Source organism: Squalius cephalus (genome assembly GCF_949319135.1).
Source record: "Squalius cephalus genome assembly, chromosome: 5".
Classification (NCBI taxonomy): Eukaryota; Metazoa; Chordata; class Actinopteri; order Cypriniformes; family Leuciscidae; genus Squalius; species Squalius cephalus.
The window spans coordinates 39,609,357-39,634,435 of record NC_137126.1 but is presented as its reverse complement, the minus strand read 5'-3'; the positions used below and the strand labels follow the sequence as shown (position 1 = coordinate 39,634,435).

Sequence of the window (25,079 nt, the reverse complement as noted above, 5' to 3'; positions counted from 1 at the left end):
GTTTTTTGAAAATCTCTTCAATGAAATCGGTTCAAACGGTTCTTGGAATCAACAACTCATTTCTGATTCACTGAACCGAGAACCGTTTCATTTGGACTTGTTAATGGTGAAAAAAGTGTAAAAGCTGAAAGCCAGAAATGTTTATGACTTGATTATATGTGCAGTTTTATGAACACATATACAAAACTGTTAAAATTGCTATTTATTCGAGAAAAACTTTAAGACTTGTAAATGTTAGTACGGTAGTCTAAATGCTTATTATATTTAGATTTTAAATCACTTTTTATGAGCTGAAGCTGAATTGGCACACGTTCAATTTCAAACACAAAAAAGACCAATATATTTCATGAGTTTTATTGAAAACGTTTTAGAGCTAGCATGATGCAAAAGAACTGCTGAAACAAACTTCATTACAAATATAGGCTGAATCAAAAGAACCGATTCAGCGAATTGAATCAGACTTCTCATCACTATTGTTTTCCTAATGTCAAGAGAATATGCTACAGATTCCTCAGATTAAGACAAGGCTGGTGTGCTTATAAAGGGGACTGAAGTAATGAATTTCAGTTCTTTCCATTACATATTTGAGGTCAGTAGATTCATTTGTCTTAAACTGATGATGCAAGTTAAGCTCCATCCACACACACAAATAAAATCAGCATTTTTAAGCCATTACATCAACACCTTTGTTTTTTGCCGTCGGATTCTGTTCCCCCCATATTTCTGACACACTGAGGTTCTAATATTTATCAAATTGATGCTGTTTAAGCTCCATACCCACACAGAATAGAATAAGCATATTTTAAGCCGATACATCAACATCTCTCATCATTGGGGTGGGGATTTCGACAGCGGAAGTATTTGCCGTCAGATTCTGTTCCCCCTATGTTTATTACACAATAAGGTTCTAAGATTTATAAAATTGCAACAAATTACTATCCTCAATAGCCTTGTTCAGAGCCCTGACATTTTTTTTTTAGCTGTGTGTGGGCGACCTGAGTTCAAGTTCGTCAAACTTTCTTGATACTATACTGTCCTATCATAATAAAAGGCAAAAAATATATTCTTTAAAGGAAACCAATTGAAATGATTTAAATATACAATAAGTAGCCTAGAAATGAAAATAATCATCTGAAAGAGCAGCGTTGTCTTATTTGCAGAGAGTAAGAGTGGGCGAATCAAAATCTCTTTATTGCTGATGAACAAAAATCTCTGACTGTTGGAAGTATTAGCACATCCAATTTAGGACATACAATAATGTGTTTATGAACAGCAGCATCAAACATCTAACATATACACAATACCAGCTATCAAGAATATATTAGCATGTATTTCTGTACATTCTTCTGATAACTAATCTATACTTAGTGTCTACTGTATAAATAAAGGATATTTAAAATGACCAGAGTTTGGAAATCAGGCCTTTAAACAAAAACAACACAGAATCCTATTCCAGTTCATGGACTTCAGAAATAATGCAAAAAGACCTAAAAGCATTGAATTGGTCAGTTTCTTACAAAAGAAAAAAAAATTATGTCATGTGAAATAAACTACAGCATATAGACAATGCCTTTTGTTCTCTGTAAAAAACAGTATATACAATATATTAAAAATATGCGCCAACAGAAAAATGAAGTTACCCTACAAAATTTGCCATTTTGTCTCTTGGCATGGGTTTACCAGTGAAATAAGAAACTGAACCAGTCATTACCAGTATCACACCAATGAAGTCACACTATTGCCAGCATACTGAGGTGAAAATAGCATACTGCTGCTGTCTGGCATTGTGCACACTCCTGGTGTGGGTGCCACATCTGTTTTCTGCATGACCTTTATTACAAAACAAAGCCAAAGGCCAAAACAGAGCAGCATTTTTTGTCTTTCCATTATGGTTGGGCAATATAACAAAAGAATAACAATAAGATTTTTCATTAAAAAGACCATACTTTATCACAAGGCACATTTAACACTGTCGTAATCTTATTGATTGAAATATAACCTTTTCCATGTAATCCACACACACACACAAAAAAAATATGTCAGCAAAAATCAACAGAGACATCCAAGACCCTGTGGAGTGTTTTCGTTTTTTCTGGATCAATATATAAACTTTTTGTTTGTAAAATAAAAATGATAAAATCTGTTTAGAGAATCTATTGCACACACCATGAAAAACACTATAATGTTAATAACTATATTTTTTAACATATCTCTCTAGCAACAATATGGATTGACCAACAAATCAAAAGTGTTCCTGAGTGTCTCATGGGTCCACATAAATACATGTAAAATACCATCATCGTCCAAAAAAAAGAGAGGATATTTTCATACCTCATAATATATAGAGCTGTTCTCCCAATAGTGATTAAATACTATAGAACTATTGTCAGCTTTAATAAAATACATAATTGTCTGGCCGGTAAAAAAAAGTTTCAATGGATTGTCGCCCTTTGAAGTCCTTAGCGTTCAGCTTTAGCTTTCAGACTTAATGTCTGTGTCTGCCAGTGAGAGGCTCCATCTCTACGGTGTGATCTCTGGAGCTCCTGTTCAGGTCAACAACTCTCGGGACGACCGTGGACCAGCGATCTGTTGGTGCAGTGGAGAGAAATTGTGTTTGTTAGTTGATTCTTGAAACAATTGTCTCTGTTTTTTTTTTTTCTCTAACAAATTGGGAAAAAATTGTGCCCAGAAGTCACCGTGGACCAGCGATCTGTTGGTGCAGTGGAGAGAAATTTGATTTTTTTTTTTACTAATTTGGGAACAAATTGTGCCCAGAAGTCATAAAATAAAATTCTAAAGAAGCATAACGTGTTGATGTGATTGTGGATGTGAAAAATCCTGCCAGCTCATTTACCGACCTCTTCGAAGGCCCCGTCCACCCTGCGTTTGTTCGTAATAGTCTTTCTGGCCCGGATCCTCATTTATGATCCCTAGATTTTGATTCCAATGGGACCACTTAACCTCGTCCACCCTATAGCATGAAAAATGAAGGCCCATAACTCTGGTAAATGACTTGAAGGGTTATGCTGTAATTTAATGAATGAGTAGTGGATATCTTGTAGTTGTACCTGAAGCACCAGCGTTTGTCCGGCGTTCCATCCAAGCCCTTGCCGACAGTAACCATCTCTCCAACCCGGAAAGACCTCCGCAGACACACTGGGAAGGACCGCTCAATATCTAGGATAGTAGTGGCCCACTGACGCACAGAGAAGGAAAATTACATGTTGGAGATGAAAGGCATTTATACCCACTGAATGCTGAGGTAAAAGTCCTTAGACTGAAGATAACAAAAAAATTGAAGTGACTTCCTGTCTGATGGGCATCAAAATAAACCATGGCAACAACAACTTGAAGGAACAGTTCACCCAAAAACTATCATTATTTACACTATCTCCTATGTCATTCCAACCAAGCATTTTTTTTTCCTTCCAAGAAAAAAACAAAAGGAGATTTGTAATGAAAGTGTATGATGACTCGTATTGACAAAAAGGATACAAAATACAAAAGTCGTTTGGAGCTTTTATGATACTTTTATGTGCTTTGCCATTTAAAATCTCAGACATTTTGATTTCCATTTTGGGTCAAATGACCACAATGCAACAGCCTGCCGCAGTTTCTCACCTGCAGTTTCCAGATCTTCTTGCTCTCTTTGGACACCTGTCCCACTGTCTCCCCCATCAAAGCGATTAACATATTGAGTAACAGGACGAAGGTGAGAATAATGTAGGTGACCAGGAGAATGAGGAAGACAACGGGATACTGTGCGCCTTTCAACATGTTGTCCAGGTCTCCAATGCCTATGGTCAGCTTAAACAGGTCCAATAGGAAGTCGCTGAAGGTGTTTGTATCTCGGCATTCTGGGTATTTGAGGCAGTTATCCTTGCATGTCTCCTCATCAGGGCAGATGGTCAGAAGTGAGACTAATGCTGGTGCGGAATACAAAAAGAAAATGTCAGTCACTAATTACAGCGAATATACCATAAAATACCAATAATTGAAGTGTTATTACTAGAATACCTGATGCATAGCCAATCATGAAAAGCACATAGACCAGCAGGAACCGGAACAAATCTTTGATGAGAATCTGAACAAAATATCAAAATTGAAGACATGATGAGTAAGCATAATTACACTAAAAATATGAGAGGACAGTAGACCGGCAAGCATGCTAATTATTCCAAGGGTTGTATGTGCTTCCCAGCTGTGATGTAGTCATTACTGGAAACAACAGCTTATATGCTTAACTATGGAGACTTGCTGCTGAACTTAACAAGCAGGCCAATGTTGTCTAATTCAAGAGGACAGGATTTACAAATAACATCTTAGCCTAAAAAAAGTGATTGTTGGGGGATAATATAACATTAACTATATACACACATATGAATACGTTTCATCATTATACCACACTATTGGTAACTTGCACTAGTCATTTTGACATTTTCATTGGACCTTACTAAGAATTAACACACAAAAAAAAATCTCTCTCTCTCTCATATATATATATATATATATATATATATATATATATAAAATAAAAAATATATATAAAAAAAACTTAATGAAATTAAATCTAAATCTGTCCCTTTTTTCAGCAAACATGCATTAAATTGATCAAAAGTGATAGTAAAGACATTTATATTCATACAAAAATAAATCAAATAAATTCTGTTCTTTTAATCTTTCTGCTCATTAAAGAATAATGTATAATAGTTTCCTCTAAAATATTAAGCAGCACAACTGTTTTCAACATTGATAATAATAAGAAATGTTTCTTGAGCTCCAAATCAGAATATTAGAATGATTTCTGAAGGATCATGTGACTGAAGACTGGACAGCTTTGTTATCACAGGATTAATTACATTTTAAGGTATATTAAAATAGAAAACAGTTATTTTAAACGGTAATAATATTTCACAATGTTACTGTTTTTACTGTATGTTTGATTAAATAAATGCAGCCTTGGTGAGTACAAGAGATTTCTCTTTTTTACTAACTTTGAACAGTAGTATATTAAATATAAATACAATTTTTTTTGTGGGGGGGGGGGGGGGGGTGGCTAAAAAAACTGATTTGTTTCAAGACTTGACAATTCACAAAGATATTTGAAGAGAAACTGATTTCACAATTTACAATCATTGAATTGAATGTATACGGTGCTTAATTCATACCTTCTGAATCATGATACTGTAAGTTCCAGTGAGTTTAAGACCTCTGGTAAAATAGAGGGTGTTCATCCAACCTAGAACTAGAGCAAACACCATCACAGACACGTAGGCTTCAATCCCTGACAGGTACAGCGCTGCGCTCACCAGCACCAACACAGAGTAGATGAAGCTGGCACAAGGAAACACAAAGGATTGGTCAGCAAGGAATGTACAGTACTTGTCATCAACATACTTCAACTAATAAGGTTACCATTTGCTTTGAGTTTACTGGCGACAAATCAGCAGCTCAAAACTGATAACTAAACATGTTCTGGCCTCTGGCTACTTTCATATTTTGTTACTTTGAAGGTTACAGAATGTCTTTGAATCCTTATTTGCCTCTGTTGCTGAGTTTCATTATGTAAGATTTGCTTTTCAAATGTAAAATGCCTCACTGGTTTAGCAATGCCACATATTAATTATAATTAACATAAACATATCGTTGAACTGCACTCATCTTTGCTGAGATTGTGCTGTTTTTATGCAAGAAGATTAACTATTAAAACATGCCAAGAAAGGGCTTTTGGAATTAATTAGACAGCTCAATTAAAAAGAGGGAGAAAATCGCCTTAGGGAAAGACATTGAGAGTAAAGGAAGACACAAAGAACGGGACCGAGTGTCTTACTAGAGAAGTTGAAAGGATCCATCAATAAATAAAGAATTCACCCCCGGGCATTTCTTCAGGAAAAGGTCCTTAATCTAAATCAGGAGAGAAAACCAAGAAATGCTGCTCAAGATATTTAATGCTAGCTAAAGAGGAAAGATACGGCAACCAAAAGAAAACAGAAAGAACGTTAAGAGTGAATTTGGGTAGCACAACACACTGTAAGAAACATACACACCGGTGTTCTTTCAGCAAGCTGAGATGGATCTTAAAAATGAAAAAACTGTATTACAAATAGTATGTTATTGCATATGTAAAGCTTACATTTGTTACGAAGAAAAAGACTCCAGATGCCACTGTTATGATCTCCCCTGCCAAACGCACCTTGTCTTTAGTGGTGTTGTAGGCGTAAGGGGGCTGTGGAGAAATAAGATTTAGGAATCAACTACAGACCTGTTCATTCCCAGAATGCATCTCCACCACATGGACTCTCTTTCACACAGGAGGACCCATGTGGTAAAAAAAAGCAATCCGTCTCTATTCAAACAAAAACATGAACATCCACACGTACACTATCGTTAAAAAAAAAATTCTCTGTTTTTGAAAGAAGTCTCTTATGGTCACCAAGGCTGCATTTATTTGATCAAATATAATTTCTATAATTCTATAATCTCTATAACTATAAATATAATTTCATGCAACTAACCTTAACCACACCCCAATTCTTACCCTATAATAAGTACATGTAGGTATTAATTATTACTCAGTACTTAAATATATAATTACACTGTAACACGGACACCTTAAAATAAAGTGAAACCAATAAAAGTGTTACATAAGCCTTACCCTTCAGAAATCATTTTAATATGCTGATTTGGTACTCAAACACATTTATTATTATTATTGCGCTGCTTAATATTTTTTGTGGAAACCATGTTTTTTTCCCAGGATTCTTTGATCGATAGAAAGTACAAAATAACAGCATTTATTTGAAATAGAATTATTTTGTAAAGTTATAAATGTCTTTACTGAATCAAAGTATAATTTTTAAAATATTTTTTAAAGAAAAAAAAAAGAAAATCTAACTAACACCCAACTTTTGAACAGTGGTGTACATCCTGTACAGATAAAATATGGAGAAGATGGACTACTAATAGAAAAATAAATGGAAGAAAGATTAATATAGCCACTGGGTTTTAGCTTGATTTGAGCTAACGAAGCTGAATTTATAATCCCATTGTTTTTGTGATTTGACTGGTGAATTGAGCAAACGGAAGAACTACTAATATGACTGGAGATTAGGGGGCAAAGGCCATGATGGCCGCTGACTGAGTGAACGGACTTGTCTTAAAGGGACTTCGACCGTACTCACTTTTCCCACTGATGGGCGATAATAGGCCACAAGAGTGAAGATGATCATGGTGACAAGGTAGGAAACCACACTGATGTAGAAGGTCACAGCAGCAAACTTCTGCCACTTGGTCCTCAGCAGCTCATTTATCGGTTCCACCGCCAACATCTCATGGCGATTCTGAGGGTCCAACCAATAAAGCATGTCAGAAAGGTAAACACAGAAATAGCCACCAACATCATGAGGAGGAGGACAGTTTCTTGATGGTTGTTATTTGTCTGTATTTTTATACAATTTCCATAAATGCTATACATGTATGCTATTCTATACATTTATTATGACTTGCACAAGTTTATCATCCAACTTCGGCTGTTTACCTGCAAGGCCTCTAAATCTCACACCTGATAACATCACAAAATATGGAGCACCATACAGTGCACACACAGTCTATCTTCCACATCTTTTGTCTATCCACACATTCACCTCAATCTTGCTGTTATAGACGAGTATCTCCAGAACAGAGACTTCCTCTCCGCAGGTATCCAGGGAAGACAGATCATACAGGTTGGAGTAAACGGGTCCATAAGCCCAGTCCTTAAATTTCCGGGAGAAATGCCGAGCCTCCTCATCTTTTATCTCTCTCCGGATGATGTGCTGGAACACCTGTGGAGAAAAAACTTTTGGTTTGCTTTGACATTTCCTACCATGCTTTCCCAATGCAAGTCCCTAGCGCTGAATTGCTGGTATAAAGCAGTCTCCTACCCCAATTTTGCCCAGCTTGGCGGCCATCATGAGAGGCGACATGCCGTCATTGTTGAGCACATTCTCCAGGTTGCAGTCTGGGTAGAGTTTGGCACAATTAATGAGCAAAAGGTCGTACATCTTTGTGACAAACCGTGTGTTGTCCCGAGTGTTGTCAGCAATATGGACCAGGGCGTGCAGGACTGTGTTTCCCCTCGAGTCCTGTCTCCGCATATCTGCCTTCTTGTGGCTATTCTCGGTCAGGTAACGCACCATGTCTGGTTGGTTGGTACAAGCTGCGAGTGAGAGAGGCAGCTCACCTGTACAATGAGAAAGAGACAACATAAACACTTTCAGTTGTCAATTTTTCTATATCCAAATACATTTTTACATAATACTACCTTTCAAAAATTGGGGTCAGTAAGATTATAATACTGTCTTTCAGCAAGGACACATTACATTTATCAACAGTGACAGTAAAGACATTTATAATGTTATATTTTAAATAAATGCTGTTTTATAATCATAATTCATTTTCTTCAACAAGGACGCATTAAATTGATTAAAGGACTTTTACTGTATATTTTAAATAATTTCTGTTCCTTTGAACTTTCTATTCATCAAGAATCCTGAAAAAAGGCTTCATGATTTCCAGAATAATGTTAAAGGTATAACGGAGGATTTTCTTTTTCCGGGTGGATCATCAAGACTATTGGTCCTCCTAAGTGTCAATCATTCTGGTGATATGTTTACGTAAGGCCGTCGTACGTGCTCGTGCACACGATTCACACGATGGCGTGCGCTTAAAACACAGGTTGGGCTTCCCACTGATGCCTCAGTCGCGAAGTTACTTGACAGGTAAAGTTTGGCATGCTATTTGGAGAAATTCATTTAAAATCACTGCTAGTAAAAGTTAATGTAAGCTATGATTAGCTCGTGCATACGTTTAATAGGCGTTCCCTCTCGGGAGCAGGTAGAGTGTTGCGCATGTGCATTTTTTCAAAAAGTAGAGAGGGCGGTTCTTTTCTAAAATTCGGGAAAATCCTCCGCTATACCTTTAAGCAGCATAACTGCTTTCAACATTGATAATAATAATAAGAAATGTTTTTTGAGCACCAAATCCGCATATAAGAGTAATTTCTAAAGGATCATGTGACACTGAACATTAATTAATTCAGCTTTGCCATCACAGAATAAATTACATTTTTAAATATATTCATACAGAAAACATCTTATCTTTAATTGTAATAATATTTCACAATATTGCTTTATCAAATAAATGCAGCCTTGGTGAGCATTACAGACTTTGACGTTTTTAAAAAACATTTTTAATGTTTTAAAGTTTTGAATGCTACTGTATTTAGCAGACACTTTTATTGAATGCATAATTTTAGTATTTTCCCTGAAAAACTAAAAAGATCAGTTTAGACTAGAATTATGGGTTATCCTGGTCGTTGACCGTTATGATCTGATAAATCTGGTTGTAAAAGGAAGTCTTGCTGGTTAAGCTAGTTAAAAGCCTGATGGGGACCGGAATACCAGCATCCCCAACACAAAAAACACTGTCGACCAAGGTCCTATGGAGCCAGGGATATTTCCCGCCTGCCCAGCTATTAGACTACAACTTCCAGATGTTCCATTTATCATTTTCCTTTATTAAACACCCCGATGAAGAAATACAATTAGCCTCTAAAGTCAATCAGCCCTTTGCAGGGCTCACATAACAAATGTGCTTTGATCTAAATGTCACCATTGATATCCAGTGCTCAATTAGTGCTCGTCTCATGAGAACCCATCTCAAATAGGAAAACCAAACCGAGAGACTTGAGAGTGAGCTGTTGCCAGGGGTGACAGATTATTTTCATGTCACTTCTTATAGAAACGCTTCCCTCTCATTGATTTGCACGCGCTCAGAGAGCGGTTAGTGTGACTGCTAAATCACATTAGCTGTCAGTGCTCTCAGGTTGGCGCTCACGTCACCGGGAAGCTCCGCGGCGAATGACTCCCTTCGTGCTCAGATCAGGGGGGATTAAACACTGACAGCCGTGTCTAATACAAATGAAAATAATTTACAGGTGAATAAAAGAGAGATGGAGACTCCTGGCAGGGCACCAGAAAAGATAATCCTATTCTGTCATCCTTGGATTATTTTAAAATAGTTTTGCACCTTTCAATCAGTTCCAAAGCAGACGTCTTGTTTTGTGGTTTGAAAATTGCGAGATGTAAATGAGGTTCATGAAAAGGGAATTCAAATTCTCAGCCTGATTTTATTACAAAATCCCAGTTTTGTAACCACCTGACGTCCTGGGAGGATAAACTAGAATAGTTTAGATTTGAATATTTATCATGACAAAAGAAACGGCGGGACATCGGATTTTATACCTCAGGAAGTCATTACAAAGTTTACAAAGACGAGCACAATAAGATCAGGAACATGAATTAAAGTAAATAGGGTCAATTTTGACAGACCTGTAGTAACACACTCTGGTCAACAGGAGGCAGAATGTGTTCAGGCTATTTTTTTATATACTTCAGAACATCATCAGGCCTCCTAAATATAAGACCTTTTTACTGTATTTTCCATTGCAAACACAGAGGCTCCTTTCACTCTCTTACATCCTTAGTACATCCAGGACTTGTTTTATTTGTGACATAATGTCTTGTTGGTTTTCTTCTAAGCTCTAGAAACCGTTTTACTCACAGCTAAACATTTAATCAAAGTTCAAATCAAAGTGTATTTATAAAGCACCTTAAAAACACTGTAAAATACAAGGAAAGAAATAATATAATATAAAAATGAAAAAATAATACTAACAATACTAATATAAACATCAAATCAAAGCCTAACGGTCCTTACAAAGTAGCAAAGGCCTCATCAAACAAATATGTCTTAAGATATAATAATGAATGCATAAACTGTGTAATACTTCTCACATTTGCCAAACATAGCACAAAAGGGAGGATTTTAGGAAAAAGGAAAGAAAATCACCTGATGTTACTATGGGAACCATTGGGTTTATAAATGTGTTGTTTATTTATCAGCAAAGTCATGAAGGCTAGGCTGCTGATGCTAACTGTCTCACAGAGAAGAATTACAGGTCAAGACCTCTAGGAAATCGCTTTAATCTCCCTTCAATTTCTTTAAAAATGTGGACATACTGTACCTTTTACTCAACAAAGCTGAATATATTTAATCAAAAATATAGTAAAAACAGTAATATTGTGAAATATTATTACAACAATTACTATTATAATCTAAATTCTAAATTTAAGTATAAGTTCTTTTAAACAGTAGTGTAACTAGTGAGCGAGTGACTGATAAAACAGGAAATGGAGCTTCCCACTCATAACGTTGGGAGTATACGCTCCAGCATGTTGTAATGAGGTTAGTAGTTTATCATTGGACCAAATGTTTCAGAACAGAGCATTAAAAGCATGTAATATACAGTATGATAAAGCAGAGTGGTCTGGATATGCTCTTGATATATCCTGCACAATACTCTGAAAATACACTCAGATTGCAAATATATTTAACAATATTAAACTATATTCCTTACCTCTCACTTTTAAAAGTTTAGTTCACCCAAAAATGAAAAAACTGTGATTCTTCTTCTGTTTATGTTTGATGATCAATGTTTATATGTGAATAAAAGCCTAAATTAAATTTGTGAATAAAAGCCTAAATTAAATCTCTTCATTATATAAAGCGATTGTGTCTCTTCAGAAAATTTGGACTAAACCGCTCGATTCATATGGATTAGTTTTATGATCTCTTTATTAATTTTTTGAAGCATCAAAGTGGTAGTTGCATAGCTGTAGATGTCAACGGAGGGACAGTCAGGAAGCTCTCAGATTTCATCAAAAAGATCTTCATTTGTGTTCTGAAGATGAACAAAAGTCTTACAGGTTTGGAACTACATGAGGGTGAGTAATTAAAGGGGTCATATAATGGTACATGCACTTTTACAAGTTGATTGAACTGAAATGTGTGTTGGCAGTGCCTGTACACAACCATCATATAATGATAAAAATCCATCCAGTGTTCTTTTTTAAATCTCCTTATATGTTTTCCCCTGTCTCAAATCAAGCCGTCTGACCGTGTGACGTCACACGGTCGGACGCCCCTCCCACGATTGTTGATTGACAGCAGCGTTTCAACGCAGACCCGTCCTGAGCGAGCTGTCATCATAGTCCGCCATTGTTGATACGCTGGAGCACTGTCTATGAGCAGAATGGCGTCTAAGCGATTGTGGTGTTCTTCTTGGGTGTAATAAAGAACACAGCAGTCATTTTGATGTTCCTAAATCCGAACCGCTGAAGACGCAGTGGCAGAGTTTTGTTTTCGAAGGGAATATTCCCCGCGATCAACGTCAATGCTTTCATGTTTGCGCGAATCATTTCTCACCAGACTGCTTTATAAACGAGGGTCAGCATAAAGCTGGTTTTGCTAAGAAGCTGCTCCTGAAAAAAGGATCGGTACCAACTATTCGTGTTCCTGCTGCACCTCCAGAAGAAGTGAGTGTAACGTTTTATTAACCTTTATATTAATCTTTGCAAATCGCTTGCACGCTTCACGATGAATGCGGCTAAGGTTTACACATTACGGCATGTTTTCTATGTACAACGTTCTCAATATAATTCATAATCCCAAGTTTATAATGAACAACGCGTTATGGTTATTGTGTTATTACAAACTGTGTACGCACAGAACAGAGGGGTGGGGTGAGCAAAGCTCATTATCATTTAAAGACACATGCACTTAAACGGCATGCTGAAAACAGAGCTGTTTTTGACCAGGTAAAATGAGTGTTTTCTTACAATACTAATAAGAATTTTTAATAAAAGTGTATTACAAACTTTTCATTTAGACCCTAAAGAATCATAATAACTTGTACAAAAATGGCATTATATGACCCCTTTAATGACATAATTTTCATGTTTTTGGGTGAACTAACCCTTGAAGACGGTTTAAAGCTACAGAACAAAATCAGAATCAACAAACTCACCAAAGTAAAAGTATCCACCTTCCTCTCTGGGCTGGAAGAATCGGCCCCTGGCCTGGGCATGAACATCAGCCCCCTTCTCCACCAGAAGCTCCACATACTGTTTGCATCGTCGCTCTATGGCGATATGCAGCGCCATCTGACCTACAGACACGCCACATTTTTATTGTAAATAATCAGAAGTTCATCATATGATAATGAATTGACCATAAAGTCGAAACCAAAGCACTCTGTGACATTACAGGAAAACTGATATCTATGATACATCTTATCAGACAGAGCAACAGGAAGCAGCATGATATTAGATACTGTCAACTTATTTTACACAAGAGGAAGTACTGTAATATGAAAATAAGATAATACAGCCTATGTTATGTGCAGAGCCTGTAGTTTTGTATTGAGTATTTGTGTGAGAGCTCTAAATGACTAAACTCTTATATTTCCAATGGGGACTAGAGTTAACTATATTTATTTTTATTGTACTTAGATTTAATCAACTAATAAAGAATTACTGACTTAAAATCTAAGTTTAAGTAAGTATTTTATCATACACTTGGCTAAACTAAGAAAGGAATAACCTTAAATAACTTGATTTTAGTAGTTCAGTGCATCTCTATGGGTTTTGGCAGTGGGTCTACAAAAGAAAATCTGTTGACATACAGAATTAGGCTATCTGACACTGCCTCGAGGACTGGAATTAAATCTAGCATACAAACTGAACCAATGTGTGAGTGATTGTTTCCTGAGGAAATGAGAGGCAGACTAAACAATGTCTGCTTTAAATACATTATTGTGTATTTTGAGAAGTGCAAATTCCCGGTATTAATAATAATGCTGCCATCACAAACCTGCCATTTACAGCATTTGAAGGATTAAAATTAAATACGAATGAAAATTAAGTTTAAATAGAAGTCTACAGCCAGAACATATACATAAAAATGAAATGATTTTAATATGTACAGTATTTATAAGACACTAGCATTCAAACGGTTGAAAATGTTTTAAAAGAAGTCTCTTCTGCTCACAAAGACTGCATTTATTTGATCAAAATACACTAAAACCAGTAATATTGTGAAATAGTATTACAAATAGTATTTTCTATTTGATATTATTTTCAAATGTAATTTATTCCTGTGATGACAAAGCTGAATTTGTAGCATCATTACATTTTCAGCGTCACATGATCTTTCAGAAATCATTCTAATATGCAAATTTGCTGCCCAAGAAAAATGTATTATTATCAATGTTGAAAACAGTTGTGCACCTTAATTTTTAGTGGAAACCATGATACATTTTTTAAAGGATTCTTTGATGAACAGAAAGTTTAAAAGAACAGCACTTGAAATAGAAATATATTTGTAACAATGCAAAAGTCATTAAATCCATTTGAATAAAATAATTAATTTCTATAAATGTATAATATATAAATATTTTTAATATTATGGCCTTTTGTCACTTTAATTGATATAGAAGGGAAAAAAAGACATGAACTGGACAGTCACCTGCATGAACACAAGTTCAATGCATCTCAGCTGCTAGATCACAGTGCTGGAAATGTAAACATTAATTTTTTTTGTATCAGAGGGAAAGGAAAGTTTATGTACTGTATCGGGTGTGGCACTGGCAAATTCAAATGCCCTAAACCTAGAGAGGTAACAGAGGAACAACGTTAAATTCAGTAGTTTGTGAGGACTCTTTGTACTGAACAGGGTGGAGACTGCAGGAAACCCATCGTCAACTCTAGGGTAACTTCTCTAACATTGAGCTCAGTCAGAAGCGCATGTGAAACTCCACCGTTGTGCTCATATTTCATTAACCTGCTCAGGGTGGTGCTGGAAGCTGCTCAGAGTAAATGTTAGCTCATGCCACACTAAAGACTTTGGAAACCTGTAAGACAAATTATGCTTGAAACTGTTCCTAACGGCTGATTTTTATTTGTATGAGTGTTGAATCTGGTCAGTTTTTAGTGGTTGGAGGACTCACCCCTATAATACACATCTCTAAAGGGTGTGTTGATGAACTCTCGGAGGCTTCCTGTCTGTTCAGCAATGTCCAACAACACAGGAATTGTGTCATTGTGACCATTGTGCAAGTTCAGAAGTGCTTTTGGAAGACACGTCTTCCCTGTAGAAGGTTCTAGAGAAAGTAGAGAGAAGAACACCAGAGTTTTACATTTTATTTAGAAAATCTGAGTTTGCACCAAGTCTGTATGATATTCTGGCTCAGTGTCCCTAAAGTATCATCCAGAAAGTGCAAATTTTAGGACTGGTCCCTTAGAAAAGTACGTAGTAGGGGACCATTTACACGTCAGGGTTTAATAATTAACATTAGGGGTTTGTTCTAATTGCTAATCCAAGACATGAAAAAGTAATGTCAATGTTTTCCTTTCTTTCATCAAGGCATCAAATTTTCCTCTAGTTTCCAAAACCTGATTTGCTTTACTCATGGGTCAGTTTAAATTTAGGCAGAGTTGTCTTTTTGATCCCCTCAAACAGAATCCTTCATTCCATTTGTGACAGTTTGCTGTGATTTCTCACTACTCTCTGTTGAGTTTGCTTGCCACTTTGAGGCAGAAAGTAAACAGAGGACCCCACCTTGCAGGATTCACCTCAGCTTATATAATAGAATTTCCTTTACTACATTAAAACGGTCCAAGAACAAAAGCCTAACAATTGAACCATGAGGGAAAAGGGTTGCGACAACATTCGATATCTAGAGACACAACCCTGTTGATTTCTCATGTCTTTTTAATAAAAAAGTGAGATCATTATTAAAGCAAGTCCTAATAATAGATTATTACTCACATAAAACAGTCAAGAACAGTGTTTAATAATTTTTCAGTTTGTATTCTAGACAGCAAACCTAAACATACACCCATTGCTAGAGATTTCGGAAAATAAACTGATAATGTGACCCGGGATCGTGTGATTTTGGTTCATTCACACTGCCAGTGTGAATCAGGATGTGACATGTTTGCAGAAATTTTTTTTGTCCTTGCTTTGTTCCTTGATGAACAAACTTTCATCTTTGTTAACGTGCAACGTGAATGTTGATCTGCATTTAAAAACCCCGGTCAAATAGTCGCATGATAACTACGTCATTGCGACGACACATGCGTCATCTATGACACAACCCTTATGGCATTGGTCCTGCCTTTTGTTCACACAGGGCTGGTCCAGGCAATGTTACTAGGTCCCCATAATAAATATATATAATTTGTGCACACCCAATAGCTTCACAAATCCAATGATGGGGGCACAGAGATTCTTTGAAGCCTTACTATCTCCCATAGGTGTATTAGACGTAATGGAGGAAGTAGAAGTAACAAGGTATGAACTACTTAATTTCATGAATTCAACAAGCCAAACTTTTGTAGGAATCAAGGAAGAACATTGAGGACTTAAGTTGACTAATTTGCAGAAAAGACTTGCATTAGACCAACTGACTGCAGCACAGGGTGGAGTCTGAACAATAGTTGGAACCACCTTCACCTACAATATCATGAGAATAATGAAGAGATTAGAAAGTAGGGAAGTAGGTGAAGAAGGCTGGTGGGAAGGGATGACCGGAATGTTTGCGAAGGTAGAACATTACGTGATCATGGCAATAGTGATTGTTTTGTTTGCATTCATTTTGCTTTGCCTTTGGCCATGTGTCATGTCAGCAGTCCAACAGGCTGTGAAGACCACCGTTGGAGCAACAAGACGATACACAGCAGTAAATTAGAATGAAATTTTTTACATTAAATTTGCTTGCATTATATGTCCAGGTCCTACACCTGTAAAAAAGAGCCTTAGCATTAAAATGTAAATGTGATGAAAACACCTGGTAAGTCATAAATGACTTGAAGTGGCCATTGTTAAAAGAAGTGTTTGCACTTATTGTACTCTGTGTTTTTCCACTGTGCGTGAATGCATCGCATGATATACCAAATATGGAGTCTCTTCAGTATAATTGTTTTTGACACACTTCATCTATATCAAGGTTATGGTTCATTTACAATAAAGATTTGTCTTGAGTGAACTACACTTCTGTGTCTGCGTCATTCTTGGTCCCTGATCAGTATCACTCTCTGTGTCTTTGATTCAATAAAGAAGATTCATAATTATTTTTCTGTGATCAATGCTCTGTGTGAAAGGGGCTATAGACTAATCCATTCCCAGAATGCACCTTTGAACTCCTCATCTGTCAGCCTCTTTTCACTTGACTGAAGATACTGCAGGAGACCATCCAGAGCTCTTGGATCTGCTCGAGATACAGCTTCAAACAACAGCCAGCGGTTGAAGACTTTAAAAACAGGGGGCTCTGGGGATCCCTCGTCACATGACATCTCAATCTCGGCCTTCCTGCAGGGGGAAATATGCGCTTTTAAAATTATGACTCCAGTTAAACGTGCTCCAGTCAAAAGTATGTTAAGTCTCTTATTTGTATCCTAAACCGTCAATCTGACATTTATTGAATTGCAAGACATGGCTGATCATGATGTAATATGGCTTCCTTTATGAGGGGGTGACTTGTTTTTTTAGGCAACTGACTAGTCTTTATCTGTGAAGCGATCTGTCAAAAGCATTATTACCATTTTTTAGCAGAAACATTACTTGGTGCACTTTTAAACATGCAATGTATATTACAAATATAACATTGCACATGTGCATTCACAAAAACTTGCAGTACCACCCGGCTTAAACTTCACACTACATCTTAAGTCACAGTGGACTAAGAAAAAACTTCCATTAATAAGTCTCTGTACTCAGGAAAAACTGACTGCCTAACCGACCTCAACATAAACATTACTCCATAAGCATTGATGGAAACACCAACAGACATTCAGTTGCCCCACTGTGCATGATCAAGAGTGTAAAACCATGAGTAGACTGTCCAAAAGTGACACTACACAATCCGTAAACCATTCAGATCTGATCATAGTCTCACCTCAATTACAAAGCAAGAAGATGATCCCTCTCTGGCTTTTCTTAATTTAAGATTTAACACATTGCAAAGAGTTGTTATTTCATATTAAGGACTACTCAATCCTCAGTCTGCACTCTGTCACCCAGTAAACAATGTGTCCACTCTGTTTATGGCAGTGGCATTCCTGCTCACTGCTCAGGAACATGTAGAAAGAATAAACACTTTACTTCACAGTTTAGTTATTTATATAAATGTAAAATGTTATTGTATTATTATATTATATTATATTACTGTATATATTATATAGTCATATGGTTTTAATTTGTTTTTTAAAACACTAAACTGAACTCACCATGCATTTATTGTGAGGGAAACAGCAACTTTTAATGAGTAGAATGCAAATGATCTGCAGAAGCTGCAACTTAATCGGACAGACGACTGAAGTTTACACATGTGAATGACTGATTTAAAATGTAAAAAGATAAAAAGAGATTGTATATTATCCAAGAAGCATTTTCGCTGTGGTTCGGTTAGTGCATGTGCTTGGTTAATAAGATTGATTCCAACATCTTTCTCATCTCTTTTCCCCTATCTTCCAATAATTTCCTGTACCCTTTGCATTATTGTATCAATAAAAGTGGCAAAAATAAAACAAAAATAGGTAAAAGCTACTGTCTCTCACCCCCGTGGAAGCTTCTTCCTGCGTTTTTTGTGGTTGTTGATCTCCCTATATGTGCCGTAGTCAAACAGGGAGTCCATAGGTGCTTTCTTAGGCCCCGGTGCCCCTGGATATTCAGACATGGTGGACTCAAGAAGGTCCATGGGGTTAGGAACTCCCTTTTTAAAGGCCCCTGGGAACCTAATCCGCGTGTTCTGCTTGTTGTCATTCTGTTGTCCAGGTCGAGTTGAATCCTGGGGCGAGTCTTGGGTTGGCTGTGATCCATCATCATTGTCCAGTAGTTCTGCCAGTGAAGACATAGGGAAGTTGGGATCCCCATCTGCCAAAATGTCCTTACCCTCTGACGAGTCCTGAGCAGCAGTCCCGGACGGTGAGGAAACAGAGTTTGACTCGGTCATGGCCAGACGATAGCGCTTTAGTAGAGTGGAAGCGGAGAAACCCTGCTGTAAAGTCAAAAATGGAGTGGACTTTAAACACAAGACAAAGCAATTACTCTGGAACGTGTGCTAGTGCATGATCTCTACATCAGAACCTCTGTAAGTTGATCATTTAAATGGAAAATAATTAAAATAGCTGTTAGGCAACTATCTCAACCAGTATGCCATAATTTAATAATTGAGCTTTGGAAACAATCTAAAATTATACTATTACTTATAGTGGTCAAAGTTCATTTCACCAACTGCAGGTCAATTAGTATAGCCTACTTGAAACTTGATCATTTGTTGTCCTGATTTAATCATATAAATTTGTATTATTCAGCATGTATGGTAGGAAAAGGCATTGCTGCTTCCATTAAATGTTGGTTATAACCAGTGTTAGAGAACTCTGAATGTAAGGAGATAGGATACAGCTTAGGTCTCTCAGTTCACCTTAGACAAATCCACTTCAGCACGAACAAAACCCAATACTGAAAACATTACAGAAGAGATGCATTGAAGAAAGAAAGAAAAACATTCCTGGAATAAATCTGCACTGGACTGTGAAATCAAGGAAATATTTTATTCCTGAATGCACAAGAAATATGAACATGCATTCCAGAAATAAGGCTCCTGGAATCATTTGACCCTGTGAGCCTTTACCTTCCTCTCTCCTAACAGTGTGGGATGTTAGCAGAGAAAGTCATTATTTAATTAGTTCAACAAGGTGTGCTTCTTTTGTTTCTGAAGAGATCTCTCCCAGGTAGGTTCAGCTCTCGAGCTGAGTCATGGCTGCTCACTTTTCCACTTTGTGTGCCCTTCAAAAGGATGAGGACTCCGTCTCAGGCACAAACTGAGATGGAATAAATGACACCATCGTTACTGTTCGTATCACTCTGTGTTCAAGTGGTGAGGAAGCCTCCGCAGCTGAAATTCAGATATGGTAATAGGTGTTTTGTTTCAGGCATGCTGTAAGTGGTAGACCAATCCCAAAAGAATGGGCCATCTGACCAATCAGAGCAGAGTAGGCTTGTAGAAAGGAGGGGTTTAGAGAGACTGAATCTTCGAATGAACCGTTTTCAGACTCTTTGAGAAATGAGTGATATAAAATGTATATTATGAGAAAATTAAAGTACTTTTTGACCTTGGATGCATGTAAACCTATTGTAGGAGAGCTCCAAAACTAAATTATGAACCTTTAAAATAGCATAATAGGGGCACTTTAATATATTTTCTTGTATATGACGCCCCTTTAAATTGCAGCGAAGAACTAGCTGGATGTATCAGCTCAAGGATGTTTTCATGACATTGATTGCAAACAGTCCAAATAGCTTTTTCTTTTTTCTTACGGTTTTTGTACGCAAGAGTTGGCATCTGTGTTGAGATCTCTTACCAAACTTCTGCTGTAACTTTGGGCTGTTAATCAAAAGCATTTCTTATGAAAGCCTTAAATAATTTAGCAAGAAACTTTTGCAGAGTAAAGATGGCTTAAATAAAGCTTTAAGTCAGACTTGTTTTATAAACCATTTATTTATACATTCTATTCTTTGTTTCTTTAACAATGACATATCAATCATACCATTCTTTTGAGAAGAAAAACAACATGATATACTACAGAATACCTCACAGGTACTGGAAGTGTCCAGTAGCTTCAATACTTCATAACTACATAGAAATACATATGCTACTTACTTCAGTCATTGCTTGTATACTATGTGCACTTCCCAAATGTCAATGTCTTCCGTACTCCAAGGGGGAGCTGGAAAGTGTCCGGGGGTCTGCAGGGGCCCAAACAAAGCTGAAAAAAAAAAAAAAAGTCAAACTGAAGCTCGACAAGAAACATGCTGCTGTCTACTGTCCCACATCCCCACAATATTCCCAAGGCTTCTGAAACCACTCAATCATTTACACCTGGCTCATATTTCCTGTTTATGTATAAATACTCAGTTAGCACATATACACATTATGAAATCTTGCCAAGCCCACATGCAGTTCTGGGAGTTAATTTGTCTACTGTGGTTTTGTCCATCTTGGTTTTCTGCCCCACCCTCTTGTAGTTTGGGATTTTGCTTTAGATTTGTTGCATGTGTTCTGAAGTGCCTTTGGCCTCTGGGATTTTGATCGTCTGGTCTTATTGGTTTGAACTTACATTGTACTTTGAATTGTGTTTGGTTTTATTCTCTATCCTACTTCAGTACCTGAATCAACATACGTGATGTAATTTGATATCATATGATGAAAATGTTTTATCATCTGTACATACTGATGCCAATGCCAGCTATATATATATATATAGAGAGAGAGAGAGAGAGAGAGAGAGAGAGAGAGAGAGAGAGAGAGGGGGGATAAATACAGAAAAATATTGTGGAATATTATTACAATTTAAAATAATAAAATATATTTTAAAATGTAATATATTCCTTTGGTGGCAAAAACGAATTAATATTTTAAATAAATAATATGACGTTGATTTGGTGCTCACGAAACATTTTTTATTATCATCAATGTTGAAAACTATTGTGCTGAAAAGCAACAGCATTTATTTAAAATAGAATTTGCAGTAAAAGTCTTTGTTGTCATGACAAATTTAATGTATCCTTGATGAATAAAAGTACTAATTTCTTTAAAAAAACGAATCTGACTGACTTGCTTTTTGAACAGTAGTTAACATTTCATATTAACATTTAGGCACAAATGTGATATATTTTGGTGCCGATGTCATGTAATGTTTTGATCCAAGACACTTTCTCACAGCTGGGGGAAATGATGCCCCTATTCATCTTTTTTCCTCCATACACACATATACACTCCACTCCCACTCCAAAACCTTTGTCCGCATGTCACAATCTATTGTGGGATTCATCTCAGTCCTAAACTGATTCTCTCATTTCCCAGAACAGGCATGACTCACACTCCCTCTGTCCTATTCTCTTCCCAGTTCAAGAGGGAAGTCTACTATTGCATCAAATTAAGTCAATGAACGATGACTTCATCAAAGAACCACCATTGCTGACGTTGCATTTAATTCCAGTACTGTTTAAAAGAACAGTTCATCCAAAAGTCAGTCATCGTTTTCTTAGTCATAGTTTTTCAAAACTGAGTTTCTTGCTTTCTTGGAATACAAAAGAAGAAATTTTACAGAACATTTAAACTGCTCTTTTCCATTCAACTAAAGTATAAATTAACAAGGGGCTGCCATGCACCAACATTTGTTGTGGACCATGACAAAAAGACAACCGTCGTGGTTAAACCAAGAAGAAGAAAAAAACCTGGTGGTGTTGCAATACTGATAGATAAAGGTAATCACTCAAAAATATTTTTAAATTATTAAAATCATTTAAAATAATTTTAAGAAAATAAAAAATGGTCAAGCAATCAATTTTTCACTCATGAAGACACATTGTTCCAGGTTTAATGGCCATGACTAAACGCCGTGACCAAGTGTGACTGCTAAGTTTAAACATGCAGAAGAATTAATACGTTTTAAGAGCTATGGCAGAGACGACGATTTTTTATTTATAATATTTTATACACAAGCCCACAGCTCATATTTTGGCAATCTGAGACAGTGTCAGCTTCCAGGTTTCTGTTTTTCTGCTTGTCTGTGAGCTCATCACCACAAGAACAACCACTGGTCCTGTTCAGGCATGTCTGAGACGCTCCACAACTGCTCTGAGAGGGCAGTCTGAGGACGTTTAAGACGTGCCTTGATGCCTTCCAACCTTGAAATGTGTCCTCCGAAGGCAGCATTTATCAATTTTCGGACGCAGCCATTGACTGTCTGAAACTTCCCTACTATATTGAAGGCGAAAAACAGTAAGTGACAAAATAACTATGTCTAAATTCACAGTACTCATAAAAGAGTAGGCATAAAGTACCTTGATGACCTACTATTTCTGGAGAGATTCTGAAGTGTGCATACAATGGACACTTTACTATCCCATGAGGCCACGGAAGACGATTTGTGAATTGCAGTGAAGCAACACACCTGCCACTGTTAGGTCACAAGATAATGACAATATGGCTAATGTAGTACGTCCAGATAATAGTCATACTACACACATTCATACTATATAAAATGCACTTTTTTAGCGTTTGTGAAGTAATAACTTATTTAAAATAAGTACCTACTCAAGAGAGTATGCGATTTCGGACGCAGCCATGGTTTTCATTTGTCATGAGTCTCTTCGCAACAAGCTGCATGTTCCTGAGTGATGATATTGTTGTGTTTGGAATTAATTTAAAGTCTGGTAGAGTGTGATCCTCAGTCGCCAAGTGTTTTACAATCTGTTCAGATTTTAAGTCGTGTAGTGTAGTACACCACCGAGCTGTTCCCCAAGCTAAGTTTTCATCTGCCCCTCATGTTTGCTTAAGCAGATGATGGAAAATCTAACACAAACCCCCACAGTTACTGCCTCTGGCCTGGCAAGCGCTATCCAAATACTGTCTACAGCAGTACCTCTACTCTGACCCGAGTCCAATACAGTCCATTATCACCACAAAGAGTGAAAGCAGAACAGTGGAAAGGTTTTGATAAGCTCTGATAACATGGGAGCATAATGGCCTATGTCATTTTACTGTGTTTTGGGAATTGGAGGAAGCACTGGTGGTGCATCAAACCACGTAACTGGGAGACCTAATAAGAAATGCAACAGATGGAGAAAAAGTCAAGCCTATCAACATAGCATTAGATAACAGCTGGAAATGACAGAATCCATCTCCATGGCCTCAGAGGAAGATCTAGACTTCCTTTTCCATGTCACAAGGTCTCCAAAGAGCCAAACAGCTGTGATCTAACTAGAAATGAGGTTGTGGGGGAAAATTAACGTGATTCAAAGAGCGTCCAGGGCTGGTTTTGCTGACAGTCCAACCATAGTTGAGCGCATGAAATGACTGTAAAACTTTTAACTTTTAAAAGCAAAATAATAACCTTGATCAACAGATATGTGCATGTCAAACACACCTATGCGTCTATGTTGATATAAAAAACACTGTGATTTGGAGATAATCAGGCAGTGGGGAGAGGAAGTTCTGGACATTTTTAAGTGTTACTTTTTCATCTGAATGGTTATAAATTGCTTTAACTTGTTCTAAATTGATCTGAAATCTCTCACCCCTTCGTACAACACTTTTAGAACACTGGACCAGAAGTCATTGAAGAAAAAAAAGTTGCTCACCCGTACAGAAGTAGCCTACTGCTAGACGTTTCTTCTTACAGGTACAATCAGTAGGCTAGTTATTCCGTTTATGAGGTCAGATTCGTACATTCATTCCTCAGGTGGAATCCGTATCCCTTTGGCGACACAAGTGTTTCAAACGGGCTGGAGAAGTAGCCTAGTGTTTTGATTCCCCACCGCCCACTGAATAGAAACCTGTAATGAGCGTCAGGGGTGTGGACGAACCCTTATTCAGACGTAGAAACTGGGATCTCTTTTTACTAAGTTCTGAAGCTAAAACAAAACATTCACCGTCTAACTTATGAGCTCGAGCTATTTTCTCGTAGGTAGAGGAAATATTAACAGTCTAACTTCACTAAGAAGTTATTTCTGGCGTCTAAAACCGTAAACAGATCCTATTCACAAATTTCACATTCTAAACCTCAATATTAGCAGAACGTTTTTTTTTATTATTATTTTAAAGCATTGAAAGTGTACTAAATAGGTCATTCCTCTTATAACAAAAGATTAGTCTAATTTGCATATTTTGCTATTCAGTACGCGCCTTAAGGTTGTCTAATTGTGTTTTTTAGCTGTTTGTTTTAGCTGTTTGTGTGCATGATTGTAAAGTGGAGGAATAATTGAAATGTTGTGCTCTCATACAGTTTATTCTGTTAAAACTATTTAAATATACTCCGGCAAAAAACACATACTGTGAAGAATAAGGTCTTTCATAAACTGGTATGACCGGTTGGTTGGCACCGCTAAGCTTTTTGTTGTCGGGCGTCTACAAAAATGTTGGGAACGGCGCTCTCTGGTGTTCTCCTAAAGCAACAGCCTACAGGAGACTGTAATATATATTACACTATGTATTATTTTACACAAAATAAATAAATAAATGGGCCATACCTAAAATGGCTAAACACTTTTTAATTTTCTTAACCACGAATTATTAGTCAGGAAATTAGCTAAATTTAAGCAAATGTAGCTAGGCCTACTTAAAAAGCCATGTG

The 25,079-nt window shown here is 36.9% G+C and overlaps 1 protein-coding gene across 2 annotated transcripts; it reads right to left on the bottom strand.

Annotated features, from left to right (window-relative positions):
• Window positions 1–345: 345 nt before the first annotated feature.
• Window positions 346–24,283, bottom strand: trpv4 (transient receptor potential cation channel, subfamily V, member 4). 2 transcript variants are annotated; one of them, XM_079873153.1, is made up of 17 exons: window positions 24,088–24,283; window positions 20,603–20,708; window positions 18,498–18,937; window positions 17,075–17,250; window positions 14,888–15,040; window positions 12,908–13,048; window positions 7,923–8,221; window positions 7,644–7,823; window positions 7,182–7,340; window positions 6,134–6,226; window positions 5,831–5,904; window positions 5,169–5,334; window positions 4,018–4,084; window positions 3,622–3,926; window positions 3,069–3,196; window positions 2,859–2,971; window positions 346–2,586 (listed from the first exon to the last, which is right to left on the bottom strand). In XM_079873153.1, the coding sequence occupies exons 2-17, from the start codon at window positions 20,609–20,611 to the stop codon at window positions 2,486–2,488; spliced, it is 2,604 nt and encodes an 867-aa protein (XP_079729279.1). In that variant the 5' UTR covers window positions 20,612–20,708; window positions 24,088–24,283; the 3' UTR covers window positions 346–2,485. The 2 variants fall into 2 exon arrangements, with proteins under 2 accessions (XP_079729279.1, XP_079729280.1); XM_079873154.1 differs by lacking the exons at window positions 5,169–5,334; window positions 5,831–5,904; window positions 6,134–6,226.
• Between the last annotated feature and the right edge of the window lie 796 nt (window positions 24,284–25,079).

Bases quoted from the DNA above. Each gene is read 5' to 3' on its own strand.
- trpv4 (XM_079873153.1), bottom strand. The intron at 6,227-7,181 runs GTGAGTACGGTC...ATTTCTCCACAG, and splicing joins ATCGCCCATCAGTGGGAAAA to CCCCCTTACGCCTACAACAC. The intron at 2,587-2,858 runs GTCGGTAAATGA...CTGCACCAACAG, and splicing joins TGGACGGGGCCTTCGAAGAG to ATCGCTGGTCCACGGTCGTC.